At 49.1% G+C, this 17,407-nt stretch overlaps 1 protein-coding gene across 2 annotated transcripts in view; it reads right to left on the bottom strand.

Moving 5' to 3' along the window:
• The window catches only part of LOC127591991 (forkhead box protein N3-like), a 42,103-nt gene that overhangs the window by 20,116 nt on the left and 4,580 nt on the right, over positions 1 to 17,407 (bottom strand). The window contains exons 1-2 of one of the 2 annotated variants that reach the window (XM_052052336.1): positions 10,197 to 10,278; positions 3,969 to 4,568 (exon numbers count right to left, since the gene is read on the bottom strand). In XM_052052336.1, the coding sequence (XP_051908296.1) occupies positions 3,969 to 4,550 (582 nt within the window). In that variant the 5' untranslated portion in view covers positions 4,551 to 4,568; positions 10,197 to 10,278. Of the gene's footprint in view, positions 1 to 3,968; positions 4,569 to 10,196; positions 10,279 to 17,407 lie in introns of those variants that run through there. The other variant, XM_052052335.1, reaches the window with a different exon arrangement.

Genomic DNA, 17,407 nt, shown 5'->3' with positions numbered 1-17,407 from the left:
TGACCATCCACAAAGGCTGGAGATAGAATCGAACCCTGCACCTGTGCACTGTGAGGCCGACGTGCTCACCAGTTGCCCAATGCCTACATCACGCAGCCTAAACACGCCGAATGCAATTTATGCTACAATATGGGGAAACGAACAACAACAAAAAAAGGTTCCTGGTAATCCTCTGTGCGCCCGTCTCCTATAAAGTTATCTGTTAGCGTATCTAAAAACACTGCACTCTATTTACCCTAAACCTTTAGGGTTGTCTTGGGGTGCCTTCAGATAGAAAAGGGTATTTATTTCAATTAGGAGGCGGGCCCAAAGGAGAGCATAAAATGGATGATTTAGCTCAGCATAACAAGCATTTATTACATGCGCAAAGGTGCTTAGCTTTCGCTAATTTGGATGTGGTGTACAGCATATGTGCCAGGGACAATTCCATTCGGGTGAAGGTGCGCTGATGCAGAGATTATTTAGCATTGGCTGGATTTCCCTTTGCAGTCCAGTTTGGACACGCATCCCTAATGATCTGCACACAAATGATCAGTAATTTCTATTTAAAAAAAAAAAGAAGGGAAAAAAAGGGGGTGTGGGCATTCCGGGAATTACACCAACAAATCTTTCAGCAAGCTTGAGTTGACAATGTCACAAATCTTGCCCAAGTCAAAAGTTCAACCAACCTTCCCGAGATCGCACAAGTCACTTGGCAACTCGGCACGGAGGATGTAAACGTGAAGAATCGTACGGATTGGGTGTCATTGATTTCATCCAAAAATAATATTCAAATAATGATCGCTAGATCCCTTAGCCAAAGACAAACAAGGACTTGAGCTGCTGTGGATGTCAATGAAACATTCAATGATTTATTTAACATGAGAAAGATGATCACGTAGGGGAATTTTCATGAATTCTAAAACAGATTACAAGTGTGGAAAAATAGAACTTGAAAAATCAGAGAGGGGGGTTAATGCCGGGCTTTGTCCCAGTTGGACGAGGAACTCTGGCATAACGGACCCCAAACAGCGCCATTGAAGAGTCTTTGTAACATCGTTTTACTTGACCATTTTGAAATGATAGCAAAGTGTTTCAAAATGATAGTTTGGCGTCGACTTAAACTGTCCACGCTTCCGTTCAAGGCCTGCACTGCGGATGCAACTGATCCAACGCTCGTCATTAGGGCATGTTATTGTGCAAAGTGAGGAATTCTGTTTGTAAACAAAGCCATGGCAACCTTGGGCCTCCTCTTTGAGTTCCCACACAAGTTTGCCCTTCCACACACAATTCCGACACGTGCTCACACGCAGTCGCACGCACACACAAATTTTTTTTTAAAAAGGGCACGTGAAGCAGCAGGCTTATGCTAAACGAGTCCCCATCTTGTCATCTGCCTGGATATGACCCAGAAATACAGTCACCGGAACAAATGCGGCACCGTCATATTAATCTCCACCTCTACAAATTGATGCAAATACGATTTGGAGTGTCCACGGGAAAGCCATCTACCTGGTGCTCTGAAAAAAAAACTTTCTGCGAAACCCCAAATGTCATTATTTTCTCCTCCGTAACAAGCCGTAGTCATAACGTAACACAGCATGGAGGAAAAGATCGCAATCCCGGCGGTCATATATTTTTTTTAAAAAAGGCATAATCAGGTAATTGGAAAAGAATACATTCATTCATTCATTCATTCATTCATCTTCCGTACCGCTTGATCCTCACTAGGGTCGCGGGGGGTGCTGGAGCCCATCCCAGCCGTCTCCGGGCAGTAGGCGGGGGACACCCTGAATCAGTTGCCAGCCAATCGCAGGGCACACATAGACGAACAACCATTCGCACTCACACTCACACCTAGGGACAATTTAGAGTGTCCAATCAGCCTGCCACGCATGTTTTTGCAATGTGGGAGGAAACCGGAGCACCCGGAGAAAACCCACGCAGGCCCGGGGAGAACATGCAAACTCCACACAGGGAGGCCGGAGCTGGAATCGAACCCTCTGCACTGTGAAGCCGACGTGCTAACCACTGGACTACCGGGCCGCCGGAAAAGAATACAGCAAAAAAAAAAAAAAAAAAAAAGTGGTGATATTCTGAGAGAAAAGCTTTGAATGGCAGAGTCAGCCGGAAATGACAGAGATTCCGTAATTGCAGCTTGAAATAAAGCACACAGTGCTTGGCAGGTAGAGTCGGAGTCTACAGAGATGTGCCCTCATTTCTACACAGAAACGGCTCTCAAGCACGTGCGGGAGTCCTCTTATGCATGCATGCTTGCTCCTGAGTGTGCATTTTGCCTGCCCGCCTGTTTACTTGTGTGTGTGTGTGTGTGTGTGTGTGATTCAAAAGTGCAAGCGTGCGTGTGAGACAAGGGGAATAGGTTTGAAGGGTTAATTAGTGTGCTGTCTTGAACAGTGTGCAGTGACAGGAAGACAAGACAGGATGTCCTTGCCAAAATCTCCTCTGCACATGGTGCCTTGCGCCACATGCACACTTTTCCAGCACCCCCGCGCGCACGTGAGGGCCCCCCCGACGACAGACGACGGCGGATGAGGGACATGCAACTCGGCACACCTCCGCGCCCCGACGGTAGCTTTCCCGTTGCTACAGCAAAAGTGTACTTTTATGTCAACTGCAAGCTTGTTACCATGGAGATGTGTATACAAGAGAAACTCGGCGCCCTCGTCGTCGCGGGCCGGATGACAGCATAGCGTGAGGGAGTGAGCATGAAGACGGGGCGTGCGCACCAACGCCGTCTTCTTCATCCCGTATTCAATTTGCGCTTTAATACACACACACACACACACATCTTACTCAAAATAGGTTCATTGAGTGGTCAAGGAAAAAATGCCACTGTACTATCTCAAACAGATAAACGTGTAAAACAAGCATTGATCTCGGCCGTTTGTCCGCCACCCTCGACACCCTCGGGCCTGATGAAATCTTAAGACCCTTATTAAATCCTCCGGTATTAATTTGGCACTAATCGAGTAAGGGGATTCATTCCCCCTTTACCCCGAGACCGAGTCTTTAATGGAGTAAAATGCGGAGGGGAGAGCCCGCATAAAAAGACCATATCCAGACTTAAATCAAAAGCGAAACGCTGTTCCCACCGGGGCAACGTTTGAGTGAAAGAGAACTAAGAAAGCGAGATGGAGAGATCATCAACTATTGATGGGCTCGGATCTGGTACAGCTGTAGACAAATATACGGACTACGTTGAATTTCAAGTCGGATTATCCTCGCAAAATTCTGATCAACCGTGTGATCGCTGTGATATAAGGCACGATAGCACGTGACACGATGCATCCCCGAGGAGGATTTCAATCACCAGGGTTCTCAATATGGCTGTCAGACTACACCAGACGAGTTTATATGCACCTTCACATACGATACAGAACACCGGAGAATGTTGCGTAGTGAAAGAGGAATTTGCAGTCGAGGGATGGACCGTTTAAATGCCGGAGGGAGACACAATATTTCATTCCTAAGCAGATATATGAGAAAAATGCCACCTGAGACGTGGGCAAAATATGTGCAAAATATGCGCGGTGAACATATTTCATAATTCAAAACATATTTCTCAATGCATGTAACCGTCCAATATTCGAAGCCAACAAAAAAGGTTTGAGGCGAACAACAACAAAAAGACAAACTTTTGATTTGTTTTTGGGTTTTTGTTTTCAGTGTGGGGGCTCTCCTGTATTAAAAAGTAGCATTCAAGGAAGGCACAAAACTGCTGAACAAGAACCCAACAAGAACCCAACAAGAACCCAAATTTTTTTGAGCGCATTTTTTTTTGCGCTCAAAAAAATGAGCGCAAGAACTAATTTTGTGCAAAACCGAAGCACAACTCAAGCCGTACAAACAAAGTGTTCATGGAACTGAAGACTTTGAATGTCGGGTGAGTATTATTATTTTTTTTGCTGTTTCAAAGGTCATTTAGGTCAAATGGAAATTGCAAAGAGAAAAACATCTGTTGCCCTTACCTGACTGCGGTCTTTATCCACCTTCTTGAAGCATTTGTTTAGCGACAAATTGTGCCGCACCGAGTTCTTCCATCCCGTGGGGGCGCTCGCAAAGTAGGGGAAATGCTCAAGGATCCAGCCGTAGATGTCTTTCACAGGCAGCCGCTTGTTGGGCGCATCCTCGATGGCCATAAAGATCAGGCAGCTGAAGGAGTACGGCGGTTTGCGATTGGCCCCCGCCGCCAAGTCGTACGCCGAGTGCGCGTCGCCCAGCAGCGGGTCGTCCGGGCACGGCGACGTGGAAGAGGGCGAGCGGGGGTGCTGACCGTCCGGGTCCAGCAGCGGGGAAACGCTACGCAAGCCCGAGTGGCTGAAGCTGTTGAGCAGGTCGGTGCTCTCGTGGAGCCAGGAAAGACTGGTGAGCTCCTCGTCTTCGGCTTTGGAGAAGGAGGCGGACAAGGACAGCGAGAGGTCCGCCGCCTCCGCCTCGGATGCCGCCGTTGCGGCGTCCCCTTGTCGGTACGGCGGGCTCATGCCCTGTGAAGCGCTGGCTCCACTACTGGGGCTCTGGGCCTTCTTACTGGGAGGCATGGTGGGTCCCATCCAGCCCAGGGCTCACTCCTGCAAAGGAAGAAAACGCAAAGGAGTTAGCGACGGGACAATCTGGGAAGAGGCGAGGAAGGAAAAAAGGACAACTCAATAGGAGGGGGGGGCAAAAAAATAAAAAATAAAACCCAACAAGGTCAGCTTGTGTTATTCATTTGTCTTCCTCGTTTTCTTAAAGGCCAAAGGCGAGAGTCAAAGCACATTCTTTTGACCACGTTTCCAATTAGAGTGGGAAAGACGTGAGAAGGTAAATGTTCTTTCTCTGAGGCATTTAAAAAAAAATTTTTTTATCCATTTCTCCCCGGGATGGCAAATTTAGTGCTTCACCGGTTGGGGAAATCCGACATGTTCAATTAGCCAATTAGGAGCGTAGCATGCAAGTACTGACATTAGCTAAGGTTGCTATCACAATACAAGTATCGGGTTAAAAGGCCTCGTCATTGCTTTCCATGCCAATTCTTTCAAGATCACGTCATGATGTCGTCAGTGGAACGTCATCTGGAACGTACTCCAACTCGATCCGGAGCGCCGATTTCATGTCATCCACAGATTTGGGTGAAATTGACGCCCGAGAGTGTTTAAATTCCTTTTCTTCCACGCAAGAGTGAAACTCTGACCTCCCCTCTTCGAGATACTGCCATCTACTGTCGGAAAAAGATTTCGAAATCTGAGCACGTCGGGAGTAGTTTTTGCCCCAAGGGGGGGGGGGGGGGGGGTTCCATCGCATTGGGCCAAGTGATTATTAGTAACCAGTGCAAGTGTCCCTGCTGACTCCTCGGCAATATTACAATTAAAACCGAATGCATTTCCATGTATTATAGGGAACGTGACCTCAGCATTTACCCCTCAAACGTGCACGTCGCTAGCGCATTCCATTAGTGACACCTTAAAGAGGGGTGGGCACATTTCTAGTGATTGGGGAATAAATAGGAGGAGTTCGGTGCCTTACTCCAGGGGTCCTCTGCCATGAATTCTAAAGGATGCAGGGAGAGCAATTTAAAATTGACGAACCTATAAAGCCGCACAACTTAAATTTAAGATGCTCCGCTCGCTATTTCAATATGTCGGCAACCATCTCGAATGGATAGCAGCTCTGTATGTTGCATGCAAACGCAGACACGCACGCATCGGAAAGACACACGGGCATCAGAGAGCAGCGCCATTAGGACGCAGGGATTAAGTCCAGATATGTTCTGGCCGGCCGCCCGCGTGGTGCGATCGCTCGCTAATCCAAGGTGATCATCTGCCGATCTGCCCCCTTTCGCTCCGCGTGATTGACGGGCAGCTGTCACCCGTGGCAACCGACTGCGCCGCGACAACCGTCAGCTCGCCGCATCTCCGGCCGCCCGCCCGCGTCGCCATGGCAACAAAAGGAAAACAACCCAGCTACTCTCTTCCCGCTCTTCCCGCTCGTCCCCAGCTATCTCCGCGTCTCTCGCTTTCAATTTCCGAGCCACGCCGATAACCGCTTCGCGGTGTCGATAGCGGAAGGACTCCGCTAAATATAGAATTGTCGTGTACAGCTCGGCGTAGAGTCGCGCAGCCCATAGTTCCAGCCGGCTCTCCCAAATAGCGGAGGGAAACGCCGGAGAGCCGGATGCCTTTGATCGTCCCCCCCACCCCCCCCACCCCCCGTCCTCTATTTCCACACACTCGCTGACAGCAAGGCGCTCATTCAACGAGCCGTCCGAGGAGGCGCGTCGTCGCGCCAGTATTGACATTGACCATAATGAATCCAAATTGCCCCCCCCCCCCCCCCCCGCCACTAGAAAATGCGAAGTGAGCATCAAAAGGATGGCCGAGGTGCGGGTGTTTGTGTGCGCGTGAGTATCTTGACGTCTGACAGGCCTGTCACTCTCCAAGCTTCCCTCGGAGAAGAAGCAAGGGCATCCTTTTGTGACATTGATCCTGGTGAACGGGCCAGTGGAATGCAAAAGATGGATCCGGATGCTCTCGTTCTCCATCTCCTCTCCTCCTTCCTCCCCCTTGTTATGTTGCCATAGCGGCAAGGGGGCCATGAAACATTACGGCTGACAGTAAAGTCATCTCATTTTACTGTTGCTATGACAACAAACTCCTCACTGTTGGTTGGGGCCAGCGTGAGCTGCTGCCCAAGCCTCGTGCTTCAGCACGCGTGTCGCTGTGTCGGTGTGTGTGTGTGTGTGCGCAATCGCGTCTCCCGTGGGTTCTAATAAAGCTTAACACACTTGCTCAGCTCTAAACAAACTTTCATGCAACTCCAACAGCAGCCCCCTCAAGACCAACTGCAAAAGGACAAAAGGCAGATAGCGCTCAAGCGCGGACCCGACGATGCCCGGCCGGCGCTGTGTGTTGCGAGCGTGCGTGTCGTTGTGCGCGCGCGAAAGCATCCTCGCATTCGTTTGACAGATGGGACTGGGCACGTTCTCTCTGTTTTCTTCATTCTCTAGATGGCTTTTGTGTTTGCATGCCTTGTTTTGATTTGTGTTTGGCATGTCCACATCGGGCTTTGCGTGTTCAAGTGACACCCCCCAACCCCTTCTCCTTCGCCCCCATGATTTTGTGTACGCATGTGCGCATACATTCGCCAGGGACGCTCACTGATTATCTCTGCAAGCATCGCTCCATGTGAAGTCCTATGCATACCAATGTGCCGTGGAAGGGGGCAATCGCTGAGGTCCGTGAGCCCGGTTACCAACCCCGGCCGGCTCTGTTTGTACTTTCCAAGCGGATAACGCATACCTCTAAAGAGACAATTCAATTAGAATAAACGGCCTTCTCTGTTTGAAACACCGTTGGAGAACGGTCGCTGGGCTCCAATTATTCCTCCGCTGCCATGAATACAGATTCCAAAAGACAGATTAGCGACGCCATTGATGAAACGGGAATAGCACCGATTCAGTTGCCTCCCCCCCAAGGCTTCGAAAGGGAGAAAGAGGAAGATCTGCATTGGTTTGTTTCTCCATCCTGTTTTTCTAGTTCACGGGCACGGGTTGCCGATCATGGAAACGATCAACTCTTATTGAACACGATTTGCATTTGGCAGAGGGGGGGGGGGTGGGGGGGGGGAATACACGAGCACTAATTTGGGTGCTGAGTATTCATTCATTCATTCATTCATCTTCCGAGCCGCTTGATCCTCACTAGGGTCGCGGGGGGTGCTGGAGCCTATCCCAGCTGTCTTCGGGCAGTAGGCGGGGACACCCTGAATCGGTTGCCAGCCAATCACAGGGCACACAGAGACGAACCACTATCCACGCTCACACTCACACTTTTTGGAACGTGGGAGGAAACCGGAGCACCCGGAGAAAACCCACGCAGGCCCGGGGAGAACATGCAAACTCCACGCAGGGAGGCCAGAGCTGGAATCGAACCCGGTACCTCAGCACTGTGAAGCCGACGTGCTAACCACTGGACTACCGGGCTGCCACCAGGAAACCAGCCATTCGCAGGGCACACAGAAACGAAGAACCATTCGCACTCACACTCACACCTAGGGAGAATTTAGAGCGTTCAATCAGCCTGCCACGCATGTTTTTGGAATGTGGGAGGAAACCGGAGCACCCGGAGAAAACCCACGCAGGCCCGGGGAGAACATGCAAACTCCACACAGGGAGGCCGGAGCTGGAATCGAACCCGGTACCTCTGCACTGTGAAGCCGACGTGCTAACCAATGGACTACCGGGCTGCCACCAGGAAACCATATGAGTGTAAATAAAGTTTTGTGAATACACACTGACAACAGCAACAAAAGATCATAAAACTAATATATGGGCTTATGGCATGTCGTCAGTGATGCGTTGATGCTCGACTCCGGGCGATGAAACGACGACGATTACAACTTTTGTCAGTTTGATTCCCGCTCATGACATACGTTGCGCGTCACGTCCTCCAGCTCCTCGCTTCCCTGTCAGTCTCCGCGACATAGTCAAATAAAGACTGCGCTCAAATAACCCCCCGCCCGCGGTAACGCTAGTGTTGGGGCCAGCAGAGAAAAACGGCAAGAAGGTCGGAGTTATTACCTTGCAGAGAGGTTAGCCGAACCTTGTGGCTCACACTCTGGTCCCGGCGATAAAGCAGAAAGTCAGATGCACCGAGGCAAAACTAATCTGGACTTTTTGATGACAAAAGACGACCTTTATCACTCCTGCGCATAGTCGGGGTGAACGGGAGAGGGAGACGAAAGTGGAGGAGAAAAAAAAAATAAAATCTGAGAGTAGAATATAATAACTTTGGCTACATATGTCAACAAAGAAGGAAGCCTGGTTACGGTCTCCATTTTCGACCCCTGGACCATCACCCCCCCCCAGCGATGCATTTCCCGCTTCCTCCACTGGGCTTTAAGCAAGCTGGGCAAGACCGATCGCATCCTTGAAGGTCTTTTTTATGTCGTCCGTGTTAGCAAAGAATTACGGACTCAAGGTCAGAAGGTCACAGGGGTGTCCCGGGGGGACCGCCGCTGACCCCTCTGTCCCGGCCGCAAGCAGAAACACAAAATCAACGAGTGGGTAATTACTGTCGGCTTGAGTTTTTAAACGTGGGTCTGGTCGGCACAAATGACAAAATAGGGGAGTGTAGCCATTTAAACGAAACAAGCAGATGGTAACCATGACAACACCTGTAATACATAAAACGTATACCGCACTGTTGCTTTTGCACAAGTAATATTTGTAGCACTTTAGTAGGACAAAAAAATGACCACGTAGCATCTCGACCATCCATCCTCTTTATATACTGGCAGAAAAAAGTAAGCAGCCAATAAGGAGACAATTTACGATCGATTCAGAGAACATAATGGAAAAAATTCCGTCTCCAAACGTGGCCATTTAATCCACCGCAGTGCTTCCTAAAAAAAAAAAAAAAAAAGGTGTTTGACAACCTTCAAGGCAAATATCTCAGACACGACGTATGTGATGTGCAATGACACCGAATCAAATACCGCCGGTGAATAATTCAAGACGGCGCGCGCAGACACACGCCGACGCGCCGAGCCTTCCGTGTTCCAAAGTAGGCTAAGCAACAAAGCAAACAGACATTTGCGTCGGGGCAAACAAAAAAAGTACGCTGGCGGTGATTCATCGCCATCCAGCAGTCATGAAATCACGCTCGCCCCTTAGGACGGAGACCCATGGGAGTCCAAACGTGCGCAAACGGTGCGTTTGGAACGTGGGATGGACACTTGAAGGTGACGACTGAGCGACCGGCGGTGTGTTTGTGTGAGGGGACACGACGTCTTTTCTTTTTTTTTTCTCCCCCCCACCACTTCCCTTCTCCCGTTGGCACGTGGTGGAAAAAGCTATCATGAGCCGTACGCGCGGCGCCAACAGTGCCATGCTTTGATGACTTCAAATGTTTCGAATGGCTTGCAAAGACCGACGGAAACACACAGCGACGAGTTGTCATTTCAATCTCGGTTTTGTCTTCAAATTTTGCATGCTGCCATAAGCCCAAAAGGCAACTGGGCTCGATTCCGGTTCATGAGCCGTCAACAACTTATTTACACTGAATTTATTGAAAGAAATTAAAGAAGGGCAAAAACATCACTGAAACTACAATCTGAAGCTGTCATTTTAGAATAATAATAATAATAATAATAATAATCACCAATCCTGCATATTATTGGTGGAAAGATGGCGTGCAAAGTGTTTGAAAGTTCTGCCTCACAGTCAGCAGATCCCGTTTTGAATCCCTCAATGCGTGAGACTAAAATAAACTTAATCCCGTGATGTGGCAGTGGTATCAGTCTGCTTATTAACTAACTAGTAGAAGCAGGTATCTCGTAAAAAAAAGATAATAATAATAATAAAATAAGTGTACGAATAACAAGGCAAGTCTGGACAGCGCTTCAACCTGGCATGCCAAATGTTTTGTTTCACAAGAGCTTGTTTTGCCAATCTGGGAAGGAACCGACGGGAACTATTTAGAGAAGGGCAGACAATTACGACAGCAAGGTCAAATTGGGTGAGTGGAAATATCATGTCGTGTTTATTTAAAAAAAAAAATTGAATAAAAGTCGCTGTTCTGATAAAACTCTCGGTGGCCTCCTTCTCAAAGCGCGCCAATTGGTTCATTGGTTCATCAATTGGTTCGTTTTCGGATCGGCCACTCGAAAAAATAAAAATGGATTCGATTTGTCCGTTGTCATGAATCCTCCTGCCTCAGAGGATGAATCATCAAAGAATTGAAATTTGACATCGCCTAAAAAAAATAATGATAATCGAGATTCGGACTCGACAATGAGAACAGGCACCTCTCTTCAAACCACTCCCTCCAGCGTTCCGCCCTCCCCCGCGCCACATTCTCCGCCCGACGGTGAGCAGGTCCCTGTCGGCAGTCTCTGCTTTTTTTTTACAATATTGAGGGAAAGGCGAACGAAAGAGTGCAGGAAACGCTATACGATATCAAAGTGCACAGTCAGAGCCAAGAGAGCTTTGATAGCAGCCAAGGAAAGGGTGGGGGGGTCAAAAGAAAGCGCCCAGGAGAAAGGCTTGGCGGACTGGAGGAAGAAAGGACCATGATCTACCCGTAGCCCAGATGAATCTTTGAGCGAGTAAGCTTGATTCATCTGGATGTCCTGCATCCCTCGCCCTCTTTCCGGAAAAAAAAATAAATAAAATCACGACTTTCAAATGAATAAGCAGCACTCTGTGTCTGTCCGTGGCCCTCTTTCTTTTCCCCCCTCCGGCTTCTTGACTTATCTTTAACAAACAGCAGCACAGGCTCTCAGCCACTGGCCGACAGTTTGTCACAGACCAAAAGAAAAAAAAAAAAAATTGTGACAACAACAACTGGAAGAGAGCGTCCAGTTCCTCAAGCTCGCCCTCAATGGCTGAATTAGCTCACATTTCCTTTTTCTCGACTTTTGCAAAATTTGCAGAAAGTGTCGATTGGAATCGTGAAAGTGAAGGAGCTACCGAGTGCTGTCAGGGCGGGCTGGAGAGGCTGCTGCCATTTCCATGTTTATACTTGATGAAGTTGATGTTTATTATTGCCATGGCGCCCATTTTATCCGAGCCACTGCAACACTGAACTGTTTAAGTTTGTGCTGGAGCGACCTACTTTGCGCTCAACATGAACATTTTTGTCTTACGACTCTAGAAAAATGAAACAAGAAGGTTAAATTGCCGTATACAGTCTCGTAATTTTATTCTCCACCCGGAAGATCCGAATCAGGCGAAATTCCGTCGTACGGAGCTTGCTGTAAAAGGATTTGAAGTGTGAAAACGTTCTCTTGGTAAGTTTCCGTATACTGGCTGAGATTTTTCTTCCCGCAGCGATACCAGCTTCTTCATCTTTAACCCCACACCCTTGTTCTGGAATCTTCTCATCACGAGATACAGAAGAAGAAATGACACGGGAGGACAAGAAAGGAGGCAAAATGGTGAGTGGGTGTAAAGGAGAGAGGGTAGTCGTATCCTAAGGTCATTAGCAACATTTCAAAGTCGCCCCCGTCTTTCAGCGTATGTCGGCTGACAGGTCGTGCCAACACAATTAGCGGTGAGGGTTGACGCTGCCCTGATTGGACGTGTAACTCGGGGGCTAAGACGCGGCCTGGCAGGCGTCTTCCGGGTCCTTCCACCACGTTTGGGGGCGGCGTGTCTGAAAATCTCACTTCCTCTTCGGTATAGCCCCGAATGGGAACACGGTTAAGAGGTGATAAAGCGTGAGGTCAGCCATTGATTCGATGACCTCGGTTGGCCCCCCCACCCCAGAGCCTCATCTCCCCTTTTTTGCCCCGGCAGGCCAGCGTTCCCCAAGCAAAGTCCGACTTCTCCGTCTGCCCAGTGCCAAGTGACAGTAGTGTTTGTTGGCTCAACTCAGAAAGGTCCATCTGTTGGCGCACACACACACACTCCCACGCGAATGTTTACCCTAAATACAGACACAGTGGTACGGCCCCCGTGTTGAGATCCCCGCGGGTGCCGCGGCTCCTTCCCAAAGAACGAAAACAAACACGTCGGCTTCCATCGACGCTGATTTATCAAAGAGCGGAGGAAATGTTGACCGTATCGCACAGCGCTATCCAGAAACCTCTTTGGGATTTTTTTCCATATCATTGAATGATTGGCAATGACATCATCAATCATTTGCCGTCGTCAACCAACAAGAATCAATCTGGAATTGTAGCGATGGTCAGCATCGAAATTGGATCGCGAAACAGAGATGATGTCTAAATATGGCCATGGTTGAAAAGAGCCAATGACAACCATATCACACACACAAGAGGCGTTTTTTGCGGTGTGAGGACCGACGTTAGCTCTGAAGCAGGGCCAACTCCAGCGTTCACAACGACCGCGTCGCATTCTTGCACGAAAGAGCGTGAACGGCAACTGGATCTTCCATATTTGTTTGTATTCCCAGACACTCGCTCCCCCTTCCCCTTTGCTCTTTTGACCGCGGTTTCCTGCGCTCACCGCCTGCCTCGTGCTACATTCAGAGCAGAAACAGTCAGACTCAGCAAGTCCGGACAGAGCTGCGGAATATTCCCCCTCGTGCTCCCTCTGCGTTCTTCCCACACTTTGCCTCCCGCCTTAAACATGTCTCAAGTCTCTCCTGTTTTTTCTTTCCTACTCTGGAGTTCTTGCTGCCTGTGCTCTCCGAGCTCCACTTTCATTAAGGGGCTCTCCTCCGATAGCCCTTCATATACCACTTCATCATCATAACAACGAGAGCGCTCTCTCTCTGCGACGAATCGCCTCGAGGGTGCCCGGTCCTAAACTCTCTCCGCTAACTGACGTCATCGTCCGCCGCGTACGTCATTGGTCTGAACGCCGTCGCGAGAGCCCGCCCCGGGCGTTTGACGGAAGCCTCAGCGGGAACGTGCGGGTCGGACGGGCCAAGGACATTTTCCCTTCTGGAAACGATAGCGCAGAGTGTGTTTGGTTTGCAGTCAGCAAAGAAAGAGATGAAGAAGACGGCTGACGGAACGGAAGAGAGCAAGGAGGTTTGAATTACTTTGTTTTCATGAATGGATCTCGATAGAAACGACTGCCCAACTCGAGCGCATTCCGGCTGGTTTCATTTTCCGACTGATTCTGCGCCTCCATCATTCCGTGGATAACATCGCTGAACAGCGGCGACCCTTCGCGTGGACGCAAACGCACGGAGCCACCGTGAAATCACGGCTGCTGGATTACGATACGGCAGGCCACGCTGTCATCCCGGCTAGCATAAGCATGCTAGCACGCGTGGCTATGCGAGACCGGGACCGGAACACCACACTCGCCTCAGGTCGAAAGGTCACATGGCTATCGTGACACTGTTGCTTAGCAACAGATACGTCCCGCTCATCATTTCCAATGCAATCAACCCGGGTGCCAAAATCCGGCAATGATGAATATGGCGGAGGTTGCTAGAAATTGCTTTGCAACTGCGATGGACGTGCGAGAGATACTGGAAGTGCTGAGTGCATTTTAGTAGACCGCAATGAATCGAGCATTATTGTTAGCGTACGTGAAGGGGAAAAAAAACAAGTTGAGTTGACTCACTTTTGCACATTTTAATGGCCATAAAATGACTGCCCCCCCCCCTCTACCGACACACACACAGACACTAAACACCCTCCTACCCCCAACTCCCACCCTTACGGATGCTCGGCAATGCCTTGTGCTATTTAAAACAGGATGACTCAGGAGGAGCAAGCTTGTGGCAAAAACCAGATTGAAATTAGCCTGCACGAATTCTTTCAAGAGTTTCTAAAAAGGAAAGGGAACTTGTGAATTGCCGTGTAGTTTTCAAATTGTGACGGGCTTCTTCTTCAGGTGCGGCTGTACACTTCAAATAATCAGGTACTCTCCCCAGAGGCAGGAAATCCATTATATTAAAGAGCAAGCAAGGAACTAATTCCTGAAAGCCATACAAGGGGGGGGGGGGGGCCCACGAGGGCCCAGAGAATTAAAAGCGAAGAACAGGAAGGAAACGGGAGAAAATTGACCAAGCGGTGTGGAAAGTGATGAATAATAATAAATGACTACCTGTAAAACACGCCATCATTTCATTACAGTTAATTACCGGCGAGACGGGTCGACAAATAAATCGACTTGTCACACCGCTGAACCAAGTCATCTTTATGATCAAGGGTACTCGATGAAACATCGGATTATATTTGTTTATGCTGTCCTATATGCAAATGCTCGTCCAAAAAAATTTAACATCATGGAAAAAGTTGGTTTATTGCAGTACAGTGAAACTCCTCTACAATGAAATCATGTTTGCAGCAAGACATTTTCCCACAATGCTTTAAAATAGATCCCTTCATCGAAGAATCCGGTGCATCTAATGGTCGTTAAAATACATTCTTTATAATTGGGCGGCGTGTGACTTCATAAATGAAGACGACCTTCAAAACATCGCTATTTGATTTCTTTTGTAAGCCACCGATGGAAGGGACAGCATATAAAATCTTGCCGAGGGCACTACTTTGGCTTGAGGTTTGCTGAGCGTGTTACTCCAACTTTTAAAACGTCCAACACGGTCACATCGGAAAAGTTGCGTGGGTGGGAGCGGGGGGTGGGGGGTGGTGGGAGTCGTGCATGTAAACAGAGCTCCATCCTTGTCATGTCTTTTCAACAGTGGATTCGTTAAATAAAAGCCGCAATGGAAAGCACCGTAAAGCCGAGAATGACCATCACACGCTTACACAAGCTTACAATTAATCACGCACACACACACACCGGCACTTGGGTGCTTACATCATATGTGATGGTATTTGCCCCCCCCCCCCAACCCCCTCCCTTACATTGCCAGGGAACAGGCCCACGCATGGACACACAGACGCTGACTAAGGCTCGAAGACTCCTGGTGGCGGGGGTGCAGCACACGTGTGTGGGTGTGTGTATATATTTACTTGAGTTGCGCGTATTGCTTTGGGGCGTACGTTGGCACGACAAGCATCATTCGCTTCTTGGTTAAGACTACAGCTAGCGGAAAGGTTTCCAACAAAAGGATTTTGAAGAGCATCCGTTTCAGGGGTGCTCGGCAAGTCAAGCTCCAATTTGTTCGGATTTAAAAGAAATTGAAAACGGAATGATGGAGGGTCCCCTTTGCGGGGTATCTTCAGCTTCAGCGTGTGTGTTGGTGTGCGCATTTTGATGCAAGTACAAGTCAAACTGTGGAAATATTTGCTTTCGGGTTTTGTGGTTTGAGGTTAGCGCAAGAAAGTGGGACAGGATGATGGAAAGACAAACCGTTGTTTGTTGCATCTGTGTGTGTGTGTGTGTGTGTGTGTGCATGTACATCCGTGAAATGTTCCCATTGAGCCGTCCACTTGATGGCTTACGTGCAGAGCTTGGACATTAATGCCTCCAGAACAAACCGATCCATTCAAGTCACGACACAAACGGATCCACATTTCCTTTCTACTCCAACTGTGCGCTTAAAGAGTTATTTTGGTAGAGCGCCATAAAAGGCTAAACAACATAGAACCCCCCCCTCCACACACCCACCCCTGCGCTCTCCTCTCTTTCTCTATGACGTGGTGTGTTGCTTTGCTAAAATAAGAACCGGACGGTATCGTATCTGTGAAGTCAACAGCGCGTTTTCTCCAACTTCCCCGCGCATTGTTGGCTTTCAAGAGAATGACAATCAACTAAAGGTCAAATGGCCGGCGATGAAGGGCAATAAGGGGGGGGGGGGGGGTGGAGTTACCAGCTGGGAGACAACAGGGGTATCAATTTCAAATGGGAGTCACTCAAAAACGGGGCTGAATGTCGCAAGGTCGCAAGGTCATCAGTCAACATCAACACCTCCGAACTTTGGAGCGAAAACAAAAAAAAACAACGTCACGAAGAGCGAGAGGGAGGAATAAACCGATTAAACAAATCAGAAGGTTCCCGAGGTCATTTTCTATCCTCACACGTGATTATTCGAACCAACAGACACATAACCTCCGTGTATGGCTGCATCTATTTGTGACATCACTGTAGCTAGCCAGAAAGACGAGGGCGAGTAAGCGAGCGCCATACTGACGTCACCCCATTCACTCAATGTCAATTACGTAATCTCGGGGGTCCGACGCCTGCGGGACAGACACACCATGTGTCTGTGTAGATACGTATGCGTGTGTGTGTGTGTGTGTGTGCGCAAGGCAAAAGTACACATAATTGCAATCTCATGTGCGAGAGGAGATGTAAAAAGCAGGCATGCTGATGACATCATTAGCACAGAGGCGGGCTGGCGTGCGTTCAGCGGCCGTGTCACAGTTGGGAGCGTTTGGGGTTGAGGAGGCGGAGTTAACGGCTGTTATGCAACACACATCCAAATTCCACAGACTAGAAAATGCCCCCCTCCCACCCAGACAGCAAACACTCAAGCATCATCATGAACCGGCACACTCCATTTTTTCCACACGCACGCATGCAAACGCAAACTCTCATCAACCAAGCTTGCTAAAGGACAGGAAATCCTTCCGCCCACATCCCCCTGCGTTGCTAGGCGACCGTAGCGGCGTCATCCTCCGCCGCGGAAAAACAAAACGCGCAAACAACATTTCCGTGAACTCCGCCACTCCCTTTTGAAGCGCGTAAAAGTAGGCCAGATCCGAGGGAGGGCGATACCGATAGCCTCCACGTTAACAGTTTTGGATTTAGACCAAATGTGACATCACCTTCTGTAAACATAAACGGCTCTATTTTTAACAGCTGACGCCTTGTTAATGCTACTGCGTGTGTGGCTCTGTGTTGACGCGTGTGTGTTTTGTGTATCATGGTTGCGGCTGGCGATACCCTCAAAAAGTCCAATTTCGGGCCTACTTGTGACCCGTCACTATTTCTAAATCGACAACGAGCCGTGGCGGCCCGGTAGTCCAGTGGTTAGCACGTCGGCTTCACAGTGCAGAGGTACCGGGTTCGATTCCAGCTCCGGCCTCCCTGTGTGGA

This window comes from Hippocampus zosterae, chromosome 19 (assembly GCF_025434085.1).
Source record: "Hippocampus zosterae strain Florida chromosome 19, ASM2543408v3, whole genome shotgun sequence".
Lineage (NCBI taxonomy): Eukaryota > Metazoa > Chordata > Actinopteri > Syngnathiformes > Syngnathidae > Hippocampus > Hippocampus zosterae.
The sequence above is the reverse complement of the archived record's forward strand: the minus strand, read 5'-3'. Positions and strand labels throughout refer to the sequence as shown.